The sequence below is a fragment of the Cylas formicarius genome, unplaced genomic scaffold (assembly GCF_029955315.1).
Source record: "Cylas formicarius isolate icCylForm1 unplaced genomic scaffold, icCylForm1.1 PGA_scaffold_4__25_contigs__length_36172078, whole genome shotgun sequence".
Lineage (NCBI taxonomy): Eukaryota > Metazoa > Arthropoda > Insecta > Coleoptera > Brentidae > Cylas > Cylas formicarius.
The window spans coordinates 31,449,556-31,467,821 of NW_026844334.1; the positions used below are offsets into that span (position 1 = coordinate 31,449,556).

General features: G+C 39.6%; 1 protein-coding gene across 7 annotated transcripts in view; it reads left to right on the top strand.

The window, feature by feature from the left end:
* Positions 1-18,266, top strand: part of LOC132700285 (fasciclin-1) — a 613,802-nt gene that overhangs the window by 430,400 nt on the left and 165,136 nt on the right. For all 7 annotated transcript variants that reach the window (XM_060667461.1, XM_060667464.1, XM_060667458.1 and 4 more), the window contains one exon: positions 5,523-5,667. In XM_060667461.1, coding sequence (XP_060523444.1) covers positions 5,523-5,667 — 145 coding nt within the window. The remainder of the gene's footprint in view (positions 1-5,522; positions 5,668-18,266) is intronic.

Sequence of the window (18,266 nt, forward strand, 5' to 3'; positions counted from 1 at the left end):
ATTTGTTATTTTTAGGTCCTCCGTTTTCTCATAAATGAATACAACTTTTTCATTTTATATGACGATCAGAGTTGGTTACGGCCTTAAAAAATGCCCTTATGGAGCCCTTTTCAGCTATATAGTTTTCTGGTATATGTGTTAATAAGTCGAGCATACAGCCATCAATGTCTTTATGGAATTTTGTATTGTATCGCACATAATTTTAGCTTAAGCTTAAGCTTAAGTTAAGCTTAAGATAAAATTATGTGCTTAAGTTTAAGCTAATATGATAGAGTGTTACATTTTGTCAAAAGAAAACACAGAGGCAGCAAGTGAACTTTATTTCAATACACATTCAGAGCGGCCCCAACTACACCGGCGAATATTTCGGACGTTATTCCGGGAATTGAAGAAGTATTGGAAAATCCAAGCATATCCTCACGGGCACTAGCTGACGTAACAAATGCTGGAAAAACTAAAGTTTTGAGTACTTCAGAAAAACATAGATTTAAAAGCGGGAATTGATTGTTCCGGAATACAGAATACCACATGCTGTAGTGTATCAATTTTTTTCTAAATAATCAAAAACATTAAAATATTATATATTATATATTATATATATAGAGTATATTAAATCGAACTTCCCTGACATTACTACCCTCCTTGAGGAAAACCTCAAAGCGGGGAATATATAAAAACGCACAACGCGCTTATAAGCAGATGCAAAAACACCGGGGGTTCCAGAATACTGTTTGTACTACCATACAAAATTAGCCCGGATGGTGTAAATGATGTTAGCAAATTGTATGACATCATTAATAAACTTCTGAAGAAAGCACAACAAACGGGACAAAGTAACCGAAGCTGACTGCGGTTGGAAACCTGGAAAACGACTAACGAAGAGTCTGATAGGATAGTCGAGGTAATTACTCCTCAAATACTAAGTTGAAACCCGAAACTGGTAATCAGCAAACGGAGAAAATAATACTCAAATACGAAGTTAAGCAATACGCAGATATTCTTCGCACTAACAAAAGAGACTTTGACCAAGTGATGTAATGATGGAATTCAGAGGATACAAATAGAAAGCTCTTAAACGTAACATACAAAGTACGAATGAAAACACCCAAGTCACTATTAAAAACACCGATATAAATGGCGACAGACTAAACCGGGTAGGCGGACAAACAGCCACAGTCGCCTTGAAAAAAGGTTTGGCAAAGGATGTAATTAAAAAAGGCACAGTAAGGATAGCATGGATACCATGCCGAGTTAGGGGTTACATAAATACAATCAGGTGCTACAGATGCTTGGAATTTGGCCACCACACCAGAGACTGCAATGGATTAGACCAAACCAATACTTGCTTGAAGTGCAGTCAAAAAGGCCACCTAGGAAAACAATGCAATAATGCGGAATACTGCCAGCACCAGTCAGGGAAAGCATACCAAAAGAAAACGATTAAAATACTACAAATTAACGTGGGAAAGGCATACGCGGTCAGTACATGGCCTATGCCACCGCTAAACAGCTAAACATGGACATCTTAATAATGTGCGAGTGGCTCAAGGACGAAAGGACTAACGTGGCGGTTCTATGTTTGTCAAAAAATATTGAAGTTCTAGATCACAAAGCAGGAAAAGGATATATTATCTTGAATATAAAGAAATGCCGCATTATATGTTGCTACATCTCTCCAAATATCCCAATTAAAGAATACAAGTACGAAGTAGACAGCATAATAAACAGAATTAGCCAAATCGACTTGATGGTCAATTGACGAAAGCACACATCTACAAACACCAAGGCGGAGACCAACAAAACCAAATGCACTGGACACCTGCCAACAAAGGTAGCAAAATGAGACTCTAAAGGCCCGGTGGACCAAAAAGCTCATACCGAACCTGAAAATGTGGATAGATTGCAAACATTCTAGTAAAGATTTCTACTTAACACAGGCCCTAAGCGCGCACGGCTGTTTCGTTAAAAAAATTGGCAAGGATCACACCTACCGCTGCATATACTCTAGCTAAGGGAGGAAACATATTGGACAATAGGCCGCGCCTTAGATCCAGATTCCATTGTACCGAAGATGATGGAAAGAGATGGAATATATGGGCGAGTTTGAAAGATATGCTAAGAAGAATTTTGAGCGAAAAAGGGAGAGACCCACTTGAAAGACAAAAACAAACAAGGCAGGACCTGCAGATATGTGGGGGTGTAATGATGGGACCAACATGAGGTTTTAGTGGGTAGTCCGAAACCTCGAAGAGTCGCACACTACCATGATGCAAATCACCATGCGCATGGCGTGCATGAAGCATTTCCTCCTCAAAAAAAAAATTAAAAATTAAATTAAATTATTAAATAATTATTTTAAATATTAGGTAATTTTCAAAAGGGTCGAAAAATGCACTACATCCAGGTTGGCAGTGAAGATATAGCCATGCGATTTTAACCATTAAATATTTCTCAAAATTCGAGAATTTGACATGTAATTTTTGCTCTATCTAGTTCAAAAATAGGCTATTCCTGTTAAAACACTCCAATTACGACCAACCTGTTCATAATGCCTAAAATAGAATTTGTGTTTTACGAATTTTGCAATAAAACACTCCAAGGAAAGTGGATCAAGTATTCTAGTTCCTTTGCAGACCTAATGAGGTTCTAATACTCTACATTTTTGTGAAAGAAACTTAAATCACTTTTTAAAAATATGAAATTGACTTATTTTTTTATACATTTGTCGCTACCTATGTAGTTTACGATCCCGTGTCCCTTCAATACGTCGCTTTAGTTACCAAACATATTACACTAATGTAATAAATTGGTTTATGCACTTGAAGTGAATCATCGTAGATCCAAAGTCAGTGTCCCGTTAATTTAAGTTATTCATCCTATTAAATTCCCAGTAAAACGTCCGGACTTGGTAGAATATTGCAGCTTGGGGGCAAAGCCAAGCTTTAATTATGACCCTTCTTTGAAAGACGCCTTCATAATTAGTCCATGTGTCTTGCCTTCGCCAATTATAAATTTCCGGTGGTAATGTGCTTCGACATTAACGCACCAGTTTTTTTTTTCCTGTATGGAAAAAATTTAATAAAGTTTTTTATGAGCGCAAAACAAAAATATATCTCTAGATTATTCGATATAATTTTCAGGGAATCGAGCTCTAGAAGCTAATCGTGAGAAATGGTAGTAAATTATTATAATTATTATTTCAAAGTAACTTCCACTATATAATAATAACAGTAATAGGAATAATTGTTATTAATATTTAAATTAAAAAAAAAACAATTTTATAACTTATTGATGTAAACATTAAATAAATATTAACAAAAAAACAAAGACTGACCATAAAAATCGAACACACAGAGTTCTAGAAGCTGATAAGACAGCGTTTAAAATGCCTAATATTTGTAAGTGATGGAATTTTATACCGTCTTTGTGGAAATAACTTTAAAAAAATTCAAAGAGAATCAATTTTCGAAACTTTCATATAGAAAAAAAGTTATCTTCGTCCTATTTTTTAAGTCCATTAAACCGTCGCTCCTCTCGTGACTAAAGCGTAGTTTATAAAACTATTTGAGATACCATAGGCAATTTTAATTTTTACGTTTTATTTGCCTTAGCATGTCTACAATAAAGAGCTGAAAATTCCTAATTTAATGATTTTTTTGCATTGTTTTATGTAAGTATTCTACTTTCTACTTTAAGTAGAAAATTTAGGGGTCACATTTTCAACGTTTTTGAGGAGTTCTCATTTTTGTTTCTAGAAAACGTTGTTTCTTTGTTAACATATTTTGTTAACATATTTAAAAGCGAATTTTTCAAAGAAACTTCCATCTGTAATACTTTTTACAAAAGTTCTAGATTATTCTTGCGTCGGTTTCAGTTAAGCTCTGAAGAAGCCAACAGGGTGATTGGCGAAACGTTAGGAAGTGCGACTCAATAAAAACCGACGCAGGAGGAATCCAGAAGTTTATTAACAAAATATATCTAAAACTCAATAACTGTTCCTTGTATTATTTGCGTAGATTTCATCGCCGCTCTCAAAACGAATAAAAAACTAACAGAAAACTCTAAAATCGAAAGGTTGGAAGAACGTGAGGCTCGCAAAAGTTGACCATTGAATCGAATATTGACGTCGCCAAATCTTTGGTATATGCTTCCTTGTTTTCAATCGACTAAACTTTGAGGTTGTTTTAAACAATTGTGTACAACAAAATATGTTTGTGCCTCAAAAACAAAGTATCGACTGTATGAACTGTAACAAGAATAGTTGGAAAAACAGGAACAACCGTTATTATCTATCACTCAATTCGAAAAATCATCTTTGCTCTCTAATTTTTTGGTTTCTGGACTTGACGGTATAGTTGGAAACACATTTCTGACAAACTTTACAGATACGGAATAACAGGAAATATCAACGACTGTATCAACATGTAGTGATTCCGAGTGATGATGATCTCCTAAAATCCAAAACCAAAGAACATATTTAATACTTGGCATGACAAATACCACCGTGACATGAAAAAATAGAAATTATATGTTATGGTGTGCTGTCGGTATAATTTTATTAATATCAGGAAAAGGGGCTACAGAAGTTTTAGATAACACAAGGCGTACATTCCACAGTTGGTTCAACCATATTACCAAAGATAAAACTGGGGAAATATTTTTTATAACAAAGTCAAGTCAAATCGCAATACTAGCGTTTCAGTTAATGAATTTTTTGACATTGACCGCATCGTTCAATATCATCTCAGTAAGTACTCTCAATAAAACTCTCTGTCTCAAAAAAACTTCATCTCTAGCATCGGATTGGTTTCATATTTAGCAAATTTTGAATATGTAATTTTAAATAATGATCTGAGGAGTAAATTCTAATAATCAGAGAGTTCTCGTGGTTCAAAAGATACTTGCAATTTTGCAAATTTAAATATAGATATATTAACTGTTTTTGGGCGGTACATTTTAATTAAAATAACAATAAATAAATTTGATGGTACAGTACCAGAATTGAAAGCTTTTCTTACGTCATGCATTGATCGACGCTTACAGAGAAGAGCTCATGATATATGTACATAAAAGTTTTCTTAAAATTATGCGAGAAGAATTAGAACCCACATTGATAGCATCAATGAATTTTTGATTGCCAATCTTGCTTAGTTTTCTTTTGTGACGTTATTACACATTTGTAAACGCATACAAATATAATTTGTGTATGCATAATATTTGTAATATTTATGTTGTTATTATTGTTGTTACCAAAATAATATATATTTATCTGCGGTACTTTTTATACCTACTTGTAGATTATCATTATGGTCATTGCACAGTAAAGCAACTACTCTGTAATCAACATTCTCGAAAAAAAAAGTTATCATTTGGAATAATATATGGGGTCTCACTCTGGCAATTTATATTCCGGGAATAGGAAAAATTTTCATATGGAAATTTACCGAGCCAGAATCCGGTTTAAAACTATCCTTGTGCATATTTTGAAATGGGTTTGTATATAATATTCTTTTGTTTTTCAGTTCCTTCAAATTCTGAAGACGTGTCAGGTGTGCAATTTTACGTTGGAATACGAGCCCCTTACGATATTCGCGCCTCTGAATGCGGCCTTTCAGCACATCTCCAAGCAAGATATCGACATCGACTCCATTGTTCAATACCATCTCAGTAAGTACTCTAAATATGTGATATAGTATTTATAATGGGTATTATGTAACACGCTCGTGATATACACGAGCAGTTATTGGAAATACTTTCGGATTTTTTCGCTTAGTAAAAGTAGTAAAGGTTTTTGAACTAATATCATTTACATATCTATATTATACCTAAAATGAAGGTTTCTAAAAAGCTTTTTTTGAATAGTCTCAATCCGATTCATATACTTGTGGTAGATCTTCCAAAACTCTGTCACTTCGTATGGTCTTATTTCAAGAAGTAGTTTCTGTATGGTCCTCGCCCTACACTGACATTATTAATACATTTTTCAATCTATTTATTATATAACTTAAAAGATATATAATAATGGCTCTTTTTCGTCAGAGTTAATCGATGCTGAGGATATAAACGATATGAAGTTCTTGTGTCATACACACACACACACACACACACACACACACACACACACACACATAAACACTTTTTGTAACTTAGCGCTAATGCCCCAGAAGATTATGGCATTCCTCATGGTTGATCCAAAGTTAGCATGATATATGGTTTTAAGGGTTTTACTATTCTTATCCCACATCTTACAATTCCAAGCTTTAGATACACAGAGTTAATTGGTTTCTCCCATGATTAAAAGTCATTAATATAAAATCCCAAGAATTTTATTTCTGCTTTTCTATTTAAAGCAGTTTTGTAAAATTTTAAAATAGTACGTAAAGGTAATTACGTTCATTTTATTTTTATTCAGTACAAGTTTATTTCCATTAAACCAATTAGCGATTGTAACTAGGTCTCTGCTTTTTCTTATATTTTCATAAATGTGGGTGGTGGTTTCAAAAGATTGTTGTAATCTGCATAGTTCGTTTTGGAAACATTATTTTCCAGAAAAACATTCAAATTTCACTCAATCTGCTAATTTGTGCAATACCAACACTATTTTTCATAGTACATAATTTCTTAATTATCTTCCCTAATTCCTACTCTCTGTCTTTTCTATGAAATGTATATGTATCCACGCATATACGTTTCTCCGAATTTCATACTTGTCTAATTTATACAGAAGCAATTGTCTATCAATATAGTCGTAGGTTTTAATTAAATCGAATAACATACCTAAAGCTACATGTTTATTTTGAGGCTGATCTATACTTGCATTGGTAAACTTAATAAAGTTGACGTGGTTGACCGTCGGCAGACCTAAAGGCAGGACAAAACTGATGGCACTGATTCTGATATTGCAGAAAGTTAAAGACTTGAGTTCGGGTTAAGTTAGTTTGATTGTCTAGAGATTTCTGTATGTCTCAAACGAAATATTGTCTTTGAAAAATCTAAAAAGTAAAAAGATTATAGTTCTGAAGAACTTTTGATATGTGGTTAGTAATATTTTGAATGTATGGAAGGGTCAGGGGTCAGTTTTTCTTTGGTAGGATGTGGTGGAATATATTTAGTGATGGAACGCTTATTGCCGAAATTATCAAAGAGATTTTAGGTGTTGTGTAGGTGAATTCTCTGTTGAATGATTCAGGTTGTGGCTCTTTAAACAAAACCGTCGGTGCATAGCTTTGCTGTCTGGTGTTTAGAGCCTAAATGACGAAGAAAATTTGATATATACCAAAGGTATCATCGACGTAGTTTCCATAATATTGGTTTTAGATGGATGGTGTCGATGGCTTTCTTCTCAAAAGCTTCCAAAATATTTCCGATGACTAGTAATAACGGAGAAGCCATAGCTGTTCCTGATGCTCGTTCTTAAATTTGACCGTTAAAAAAAATGTGTTCCATTTTTCAATTTAGATAAAAAGATTTGACTCCAAATCTGAAATAATGTTCAGAGTTTCATGAATACGTGTAATATATTAATGAGTCCTAGGCACATTGAATAATAACATCCCGGCGAATGTCTTAAGATGTAGAAAACATTCACCAACTTATATATGTAGTACAGAAGTTATGTTGAGTGAATAAAAGCAAGGAATTATTGTCCCCATAAAAAAGGCGGTAAGATGAAATACGCCTACTCTACTTAAACAACCCATAAAATTCTAGCAACTGTACTATTGAAATCCTATATAGAAAAAAATTACAGGGACTATCGCATTAGTTTCACAATAGATCAAATATTTAGCGTCAGGCAACTAATGGAAAAATGTTGATAATTCAATCTAGACCTGTCTCTACCGTTTTTTGTCATCAAAGCAATGGAGGACATTAACTTCCCAAGAAACCAGTCACAATATCTTAGATGTGTGTTGCTGCCGCAAATAGCAAAGGGCAGATTGGTATTGAGTTTTTTCAAATATTTGATATAAAGTATTGACCTAACAAGGTCATGCTCTCTCCCCGCCAGTCTTCAATCTGGCCCAAGAATGTGTTTAAACTTACTTTCAGCGCTTGCGTTTGCAGACGAAAACTACCTTCGATGATTTGAAAAAAGCGCAACTCTCAAAATTATCCCAGACAAAAAAAAAACATTTATTCAACAAGAAATAAACAAAGCAGAGACATTGCGGACCAAAACAACACGATGAATGAATACAACTTTGATCGTATCACGAAGTTCAATTATCTAGCTAACAATGCTAATGGAAAACATCAACACAGCATGGAGAAAATTAAGTGCAAGATCCAGTGCGAATCCTAAAATCCAAAGAAATATCGAGAGGTATAAATAGAGTCGAAACTCTATATAGCAAAATTGAAGGGACTTTTTTTTCATTATAAAAAGTTATGGCACTTGAAAAATAACAATGCGCATATGTGTTAATATTTAATTATTTTATATACATTAACATCTACTTAGGAACATTTTATATAAATATTTAAGAACTACATTTAATATTTCATTTAATCGGTCATTTTCTATTGATTTTTTTAATATGCCATGACGCATCTCGTACTTTGGCTTTTATTTTCACCATTTTGTCGAGCTTAACTGAATATAGGGCTCGATGAATGGTTGGTGGTGGTCTCAAATCAACTTTTTCATCTTCTTTCTCTTGGTGCTCTTCTTACCCTTTCTTGTTTGTTGTAATATGGCTTCCTCTGCCAAGTCTGCTGTGGTAGGCAAATCCTGATCTATCACCATAAAATCTTGCAACTCCTCACTTGTAAATGTAATTGTTGTTTCAAACTGCGTTATATACTGCCTTAGTGGCAGATCATCTTCCAAGTCCTGTTAGCATTTTGTCTCGGTAATAAGCCCTGCATGCCGATAGGAGTCACCTCTCTCCAAGCTTTACTAATAAAGTTGACTGCATCTAGCATATTAACAGAAAATTTGTCTTCGCGCTCGATCATTTTCATTAAAATGTTTTTCCTATATCGATTTTTAAGACTTTTTATTACGCTCTGGTCCATCGGCTGTAATACACTTATTCCGTAGATTTGGAATATGGGGATGTGCAAAGCACTTATCTAAGAAAAGTAATATTTTTCTCCCCTTTAATTGCATCCTATTTCCGTATCTCCCCTTCAAAAATTTGCGATGTTATCCATGCAGACTTGTTTGCCTTGCAAGTGACCAGCAAATGCTTGATGTTCTTAAAACATCGTGGGTTAGTTGATTTTCCAATCACGACTAGCTTTCTTTTTTCTCTCGCACTCATACTAGCAGCTACTAGCACCTACACACTTCTCGCTTCGAAACTTAAGAGTTTTATCTGGCGTCATGTCATCAGCAGGGTACTTTTCTGCTAGTTTTGGCCACGTCTTCTCCAGCTCATCGTTAGTGACGTTTCTGTGGACATCACGGGCTTCGCCACTTATCTGTCCGTAATTTAAACCATGTCTCTGTTTGAACTTCAACAACCATCCTTCCGAAGCCTCGAAATCGATAATGCCAAGCCGTTCAACAAACTTTTCTACTCTTAGTTTTACGATAGGTCCAGAGAGTGGTATATTTTTAAGACGTTGCTCTTGGAACCACTGCAACATTGCCTGATCTAAATCTTGAAACTTTGGCTTTACTAGAACTGCCTGTCGCTCCAGTCTGAATGATTTTTTCCTTGCACTTTCAAATCATGAATACTGTCGAGGGTGCAAGTCCGTATCGACCTCCCCTATCACTTTTCTTTTCTCTCTGTTCTATCTCTCGAATTAATGCAACTTTATCATCTAGAGATGAAATTTTTCGCCTACACGCCATACTCGCCGTATTCATTAAGTCATTCCTTACTTTGTTACCTGATGTGCCCTTTTTTCTTTCGGTATAGAGAGTGAGAAACTCGTTATACAGAGTACCACAAATTTTGTTCGTATGTTATACAATGTTCGCTATAAGGAGTTTTCACTGTATTTATAGAAAACCATAATAGGAGCCGTAGGAATGTGAGACTGGGACTCAAATTGAGGAGTGTCTTCGAAGGTCGAAACACCAATATTTTTATTCTCTCTGCAGTGCATTTCTGGCATTTATGACCAGTGCGCTGCATTTAGAACTTTAAATTCATTATGCCCTAATGTCTTCACTCACTCCCTAACTCCCTGGTACACTTCATTGGCTGCTCTCTAGTGGTATGGTATGCTATGGAAGGTCAGCAACTCCTTTAGCCCAATACCGTGCACTGAGTCCGGATCGATCAGGGCCGTTCCGAAGACTCCCAATCTTGCCCATGTCAAGGCAGGGCACTCGGTGGGCAGATGATACGGGGTCTTCTCCCCTTCCATGCACCACACACACTCCGGGTCGTCTCCAATGCCTAGCAAGCAAAGATGCCTCCTAAGCCTTCAATGTCCTGTGTAGGCCCCTGTTAGTGGTCTACACTCCCTTCTGGTCAGTCTAAGCAGCTCCCTGGTCCGAGGAAGGGCGGGCCCATCCATCATAAGCCTCGCCTGCCCCATTCCCGGAGCAACCGTCCAGCCCCCCGCGGCCCGGTCTCTCGCCCAGGCTTCGAGAGCTCCCCGCCTCACACACAGGGCGATCCTCAAGCGGGGCTCTGGCCCTATATGCCTATGCGAGGAGCCCTCCCTGGCTAAGGCGTCCGCTGCCTCATTCCCCGGGATACCGGTGTGACCCGGGACCCGGACCAACGTGACCTTTCTCTCCTCAGCCACCCTCCTCAGTACCCCTTTGCACTCCTTTATCAACAAGGAGCGCGTACGCACTGACTTCAGCGCCATGAGTGCAGAACTACTATCCGAGCAGAAGAAGACTCTCCTGTTTCCGTAGTTGTGCCGAAGCACCTTTCTGGCCGCCATCAATAAAGCGAAAATTTCCGCCTGAAACACAGTGCAGTACTGACCCAGAGGGACCGACAAGCTTGATCCCCTTGTCTCGCAGTACGCTCCAGCTCCGGCCAGATCTCCCATTCTGGACCCGTCCGTGTACCAGACAAGTCCATCCCAGGAGCCGACTCTGCCCTCTCTCCAATCTTCCCTTGATGGAAAGAGAAAGGTCAATTTATCAAAGAAGGTCATCTCGTGGTACGGACCCCGATTGAAGGTTCCCTCCCTACAGAGCCCGCAGCTCGCCAGCCTCACAGCTGTCCTGGCCGCCTCCATCTGCACCCGATCCGTCAGAGAGGGCAGCCCCACCAGAGCCTCCAGGGCCCTCGTGGGCGCCGTTCTTATGGCGCCCGTTATGCAGAGGCAAGCCAATCTCTGCAGTCTGTCAAGAACTAGCCTTGCTCCCGCTCTTTTGGTCCCCGGCCACCATGCCACTGCCCCATGCGTGAGCATAGGCTCCACCATGGTACCGTAGATCCGCTGCATGATCTTCGGCCCCAGGCCCCAAGTGCCCCCTACCGCTCTCCGGCCCGCCCACAGAGCTCCAAAGGCCGACCTGGTCCTTCATCTTATATGTTCCTGGAAGGTCAACTTAGAGTCCAACCATACGCCCAAGTACTTGACACTTCCGCTTGCAGAAAGAGACACCCCATCCATCGAAATGTTGAGGTTGCACTCCATCTTCCTTTTCCTAGTGAAGATGACCATCTCCACCTTGCCAGGATTGACAGCCAACTTGCTGTCCAGGCACCATTATGAGAATCTTGCCAATGCCCCGTTCAGGAGCCCCTGCATCCTCCTCACGTCCGTCCCCTGCGTCATTATCACACATATATTATATGCCTGAGCATAGACCCCGTGTTCTTCCCTCAGAATATGCAATATCTCGTTCACCACTAGGCACCACAGGAACGGGGACAAGACCCCGCCCTGTGGACAACCCCGTGATGAACCGATGGAGACCTGCTCCCCACCCAGTCTTGCCTCGACCCTCCTGTCGGTTAGCATGGAGCGGATCCACCTTACAATGGCCGTCCCCACTCCAGTACTCTCCACCGCCCTGCAGATCGAGTACAGGGCTGTGTTATTGAAAGCCCCTTCGATGTCAGCGAACACGCACACCGACAGCCGTCCCGAGCCCATACCCTCCTCCAACCTGGAAGTCAGATGGTGAAGAGCTGAGCCCACAGACCCGCCACTTCGGTACGCATGCTGAGCTGGCTTTAAAGGGGCCTCCGGCTCCACCCGGTCCCTCAGATACCGGTCCACCAGTCTCTCCAGAGTCCTCATAATGAAGCTGGTGAGGCAAACGGGCCGGTACGACTTCGGGTCCGTGTAGCCACTCTTCCCTACCTTGGGAATGAACACTACCCTGCTGTGTCTCCACAGCTCGGGCACGCAATGGAGGCCCTGAACAGGTCCTTCAGCGGGCTGGTCAGGAGGCCTCCGTCCCTTTGCAGCAGAGCCGGAAATACTCCATCCCTGCCCGCCGACTTGAAGGGGGCAAAGCTGTCAATAGCCCACCTCAGCCTACTATGGATAACCACCCTCCTTGCCGTGGCGTAGTCGCATCCAAGACGACCCCCGGCTTCAATATTCCCCCCTGTGTCCGGATCAGCGGACCCTGGGAAGTGCGTGTTCAGCAACTGTTGTAGTGTGTCCGCTGGTCCCGCTGTGTAGCCACCGCCGGTCCTGCGGACCACCCCCAGTCTTCCCGCAGGGTCACTTCTGAGTACCCTAAGGAGCCTAGCCGCGTCCGGGGTATTCATTACTCCGTCGCAGTAGCCCCTCCAGGCCCTCCTCTGTGTTGCCCGTAGTTCTTTTTTGTACTGTCTGCGGACCTCCCTATAGAGATCTCAGTCCGCACCTTGGCTCTCTAAGGGTACGCAGCTGTTTAGGAGATGAATTATAATTTTCGCATCTTTTAAATCCCAGACTAAATTGACAGAATTATATTCTGTCTTGTCAACGTTTTTTGGCAATAACCTGGCAATCCTAAGCTGACCCTCACACGATGGAAAGTTAATATCGCCAAACACTAACGGGCAATGAATATCAGTGATCTCTTAGATGCAATGAACACAGGCGGAGATGAAGGAATATCGTGAAATCGGAAAAGACCAACCCAGGGTTGTAATATGAAATAGTAGAGGTAGTAGTAGATTTTACCACATGGCCATAAAACAAATAACCATGCACGCAACCAAGAAAGATGAAATACTGGATTACACTAGATAATTTCGGTTATGCCATAGCAGACAAGCGATAAACATCTGGCAGTTTGCTTGAATTGCCTTTGTTAGTCCTCTGGGGCCGAGAATCTTTGACAAAGTAAGAAGGTTATTAAATGTAATTGCCGTGTTAAACCCTACTCGCAAAATTTCAACAATCGGATCACTTTTCGACCATATCTTCCGCACGCTTTTAAAAATAACCAAGTACCCACGCAGTGTAACTTCCCCTCGATGTTCCATTACCCCAAATGTGCTTAATGAAGTAACATAATGTTAGAGCTTTCCCGGAAGGTCTCGCCGGGTTCGGGATTGTCGCCGGTTACAAGTTTTTAACGACCTTAATCGTAACAAAGTTGGCGAAAGGGATAACGAAGGAATACAGGCGTCACGTAATTTTATTAATTAAATACGGTAAAATTAGGCTAAGAAGCTATTTCGAAATCCTATTTTTACTCTCCGACATTTAGTACAACCATGGACCTTAGTTCTAAAGGAGATCCCGTAAGCAGTAATCGCTGGTTCACGTTCTTCACGCACATTACTGTATTTCAAGATAATTAATACACATGGCGATCAAAACCAGAATTCTAATTCATAATTGTGATCTGGTGAATCTTTAAATGGTACTGCTTTTCTACCCTTATAGAAAAAATTAATACCCCTTCCTAAAACACAAAATTTCCATGTCTTAATCATTTTAACTACTGTAATACTTTTTTATAAAACTTCTGGATTCCTCCTGCGTTGGTTTTTGTTGAGTCGATCTAGCTAACGTTTCGCCAATCATCCTGTTAGCTTCTTCTGAGCTTTACTGAAACTGGTTCGCATTTTACTCTGGACCTGTTTATATATTGCTTGAGGCGCGGAGGTAAATGAGGGGCATAAACACCGTCTCGGATGACTGATTGCCATATTGGTGACAGGTAGAGACCTGAGTCGCGGTTAAGATTGTTGGGTTGTTTATAAATTTCTATAGACTCTCGGATTTTTCGATGGTAGAAGGACTGATTACATGCAAGAATTTTAGTTTTATCGAATACAATTTATTTGTTGATATTTCCTGGCATCTCAAATGGAACCTTGTGTTTAACGGATTGAAGATGTTGAGAGACTTTTCGACAAGTGGTAAATCTGGTTTTGACGTTATCTATATTTAGAACTTTTGATATGTCGTCAGTGATGTTTTTAATATCAGGAAGGACAACAGTGGCAAGTGCCCTCGGCCCTGAAGAAGCAAACTGGATGATTGGCGAAACGTCAGCAAGTTCGAGTCAACAAAAACCGACGCAGGAGGAATCCAGAAGTTTTAAAAGTAACGATCTACTTCTTGCCATTTTAAAATAAGTCTTCTAATGGACAGGTACCTGAACCGGCGATCGAAATTTGAAAAATCAGATCAAATGAAGATATACCTTTTCGTACTCTATTTAGTAACACGAATAGTTTGTTTACAAAGTTTACTGATACGCAAAGAGGATTGAGTGCAAGCAAATACTGAAATCGAAGAACATTTTTAAAAAATGTGTTATAATTCTAAATAAGTATAACTTAAAGGTAAATCCTGCGAAATCACTAATTACGCTTTTTCGAAATATCAAAAGTAATATAGAAAAAAATACACAAAATATGTAATTCTAGAAAACGATATTTTACAATATACTGACCGTGCCGAAAACGTTGGTACGTTGTCTGCAGCTCAGAGAGCATATGAACATTACAAGAAAATTCTTCTTCCAGACTCTTTCGTACTTACGAATTTCTCTTGTTCAGAGAGATCTAATACGTACACAGAAAGTAATCTTTCAAACTGCCATAACAACAAGTTGGCTACAATATTTTGCAAATAAAATGCCCCTCATGGCTTTCAAATTACATTTATATTCCGATTCTCACATAATGAGCCAGAAGTTAAGAGAAGTTTCACCTACTCAATGTATCGTCTATCACTACGAGATGTTCAAATCAAATCAGTTTAAAAAGAAAATTAAAGAAATGTTCAGATGCTTCCAGATTCGCTAGACTATAACTTTAATAAGAGTTTCGTCACGGCTTATTCTTTCTTAGACTCATTCCAGTTCTGTGTTTTACCATCACAATTATATATGCACTGACAGACAGCACTGACGGCGACGTCAGTGCTGTCTGTCGCCGTCCGACCTGCTTAATTTGTGTCCTCATAATTACACCAGTTTCCGTAGTTCTAACACATTTTAAATGCGCTAAAAACATACCAGCCACCTTTAGTTGTTCTTTGGCAGACGTGAAACAAATAATCGATCATAAACAGTGCTGTGTGTGTAGTGTTTTAGTTGTGTTCCGCGTGGTCGGGCTTAGTCGTGTTTATATTTTTTTTTTCTAAGAGTGAGTTTGGCCGCGGACGGACTGCACGGATGGCGCCGAATATCAACAAGCAGCCAAGATGTTCACACTGTGAGTCTGTCTGTCGTGGTTCCACAAATGTTGTTCGGGTCTCACTAACCATGAGTTTAACAAGTAGGCAACTATGTGGAATAAAACCAAAGAAACCACTTGGGCATGCAATCCCTGCTTAGATATTGCACAGTCTCAGTCAGGGAGCAAGCAAACCTCGAATAGCAACCCTCGGCGCTCAATTGGACCGGGTGCTGCGTCGCTCCAAGATATCTCTGGTGGTTGATGTCTCCAACCCAGCAATAACCCATAACCAAGTATCTTTGAACAACATAATAGAGAAATTAATAGTCATCGAGGCTCAGTATGTCAACCTGCTGGCGAGATACGAAGATCAAATCAAAATTAATGCTGATCTTAGATCTGAGATTGCAGAGTTAAGGAATCACATTGCTAATAACAATCGCAGTGACAGCACTACAGCCGCCGAACAAAGTCATGAAAACGCCATTCTGCAAGAAGTGCTGCAGAGACAGGTACGCATTAACAATTTGATGATTTTTAATCTTCTCCGAGACGAGAGCATTCCTGAATCACCTCAAATCTCTTCACTGCTCCCCAGCAGTGGGTCTACGCAGATTGAAGTCACCAACGTTGTTTCCGTCGGTAAACCAAACCGTAATGGCTACAAGCCAGTTAAAGTGACGCTGTCTAAACCCAGCGACGTGTTACTTGTGCTGAAGAGTAGGAGAACACTCGCTGAGAATCACCAAATTTACGTCGAGGCAGATCTTTCTCCGGCGCAACGTAAGCATATTCGGGATATTCAAGAAGAACTGCAACATCGTCGCTCGAATGGTGAAAATAATCTGATTCTAAAATACATCCGTTGTGTTCCCACTATCGCTACAAAAAACCCAGCTCCGCCGCCGCCCCAGTCAAAGAATTAACCTGCGTGTACCAGAACGTTCGGGGTCTCAAAACTAGGACCCATGTCTTTTACAGTGGCGTAACTTCCTCAGGGTATGATATCGTTGCTGTTACTGAATCCTGGCTTCAACCAGATTTTCGGGACACTGAACTCTTTCCTGATTCTTATCTGGTCTACCGCTCAGACAGAAGGCAAGATCTAACCGGAATCTCCAGGGGCGGTGGTGTCATGCTCGGTGTTCGTGGCAGTTTTGAGTCCGCACTTCTGGATACCTCCGGCATCAGAAACAGTGCTCCAAGCATAGACTTTTTAGGCTTTAAGATCACTTTAGATTACTTTGTATTTTATGTATTTTTAGTATACATTCCTCCAACTGCTGCCAACTTCGAAGTTGAGAACTTTTTTGAATCTTTGTCGTCGCTGGATTTGTTGTTTGGCGGATCTGTCTTGTTATTGGGTGACTTCAATATTCCTTCTTTCACTGTTTCAGCTCCTGTCAATGTCCGACATAGATCCCTACTCAACCTCAGCGCCATATTGAATCTTAAACAGCATAACTCTGTAACTAACCTAAATCACCGTTGCTTAGATCTCGTTTTTGCCAATTTCGACGTTGCGATAGTGAGAAACGCAGTACCACTTTTCGACGAGGATCCACACCATCCCTCGTTAATAGTTTCTCTCCAAGTCTCTTTTTCACAAGTCTCTAATTTTCCAATCAATAGGAACGATCAAACCGAACTTAACTTTAGGAAGGCCAACTATCCTCATATGTATAAACTGATGTAGCATGCAGACTGGAATAGTGTTATGGAGTGCTCGGATGTCGACAGGACTCTAACATTTTTTTACGACATGTTAAACAATATTTTTGCCCTTTGCACGCCCACTAAAACACCGAGACGAAGGCAATTTCCATCATGGTTCACTAAAGAAACGATCGCAACTATATTTGAGAAGGAGAAAGCTTTCCGCAATTTCAAGCAACACAAATCTGCTTATTATTTTGGTCGATATACCCCGCTACGCAAGTCAATCAAGTTCCAGTCACGCATTGCCTATACTGATTTTCTTCGTCGTGCTGAGTTAAGTATACATGATAGTCCTACCAATTTCTGGTGGTCATTTATTCAGCGGAAGAAGTCAGATTCTAGTCATCCATGCCAAGGGCCTAATATGGTTGTTGCAGCTTTGGCTAAGTACTTTGTTAGCGTTTACACCATATCCCAGCCAGATCCATGTTCATCTTCAAGCGTGTCCTCTAATCCGGAACTAGTGAATATACCTAAGCTTACTATCCAGGATGTCTTGTCAGCAAGCAAAGCACTCAAGAACAAAATTACCGTGAGAGACTCTTCCCACGTACTATGTGGTCCTTTATGTCACGTTTTTAACCTGATACTTGAGACGGGTGTTTATCCAGAGCCTTGGAAATATGTCAATATTTATCCTATTCTCAAAAAAGGTGATCCCTCTGTTGTTGAAAATTAACGGCCTATTTCATTCTTGTGCAATTTTTCTAAAATAATCGAGATTATATTAAATAAATTTATTTTTGCTCAACTTAGGAATAAACTATCTACGCAACAACATGGTTTTTATGCGAAAAGATCATGTATCACTAACTTATGCTCCCTGTCTTCGTATGTCTGTGACTCTCTGAACAAGCAAGGTCAAGTTGACGTTATATACACTGACTTCCACAAAGCATTTGACCAGATAGATCACCACTTACTGATTGAAAAAGCATCTCATAAATTTGGTTTCTGTGATTCGCTGATTAGTGTTGAGGTCCTATTTGGTGAATCGTCGACAGTTTGTTGAGATTGAGGGGTTTAGATTAG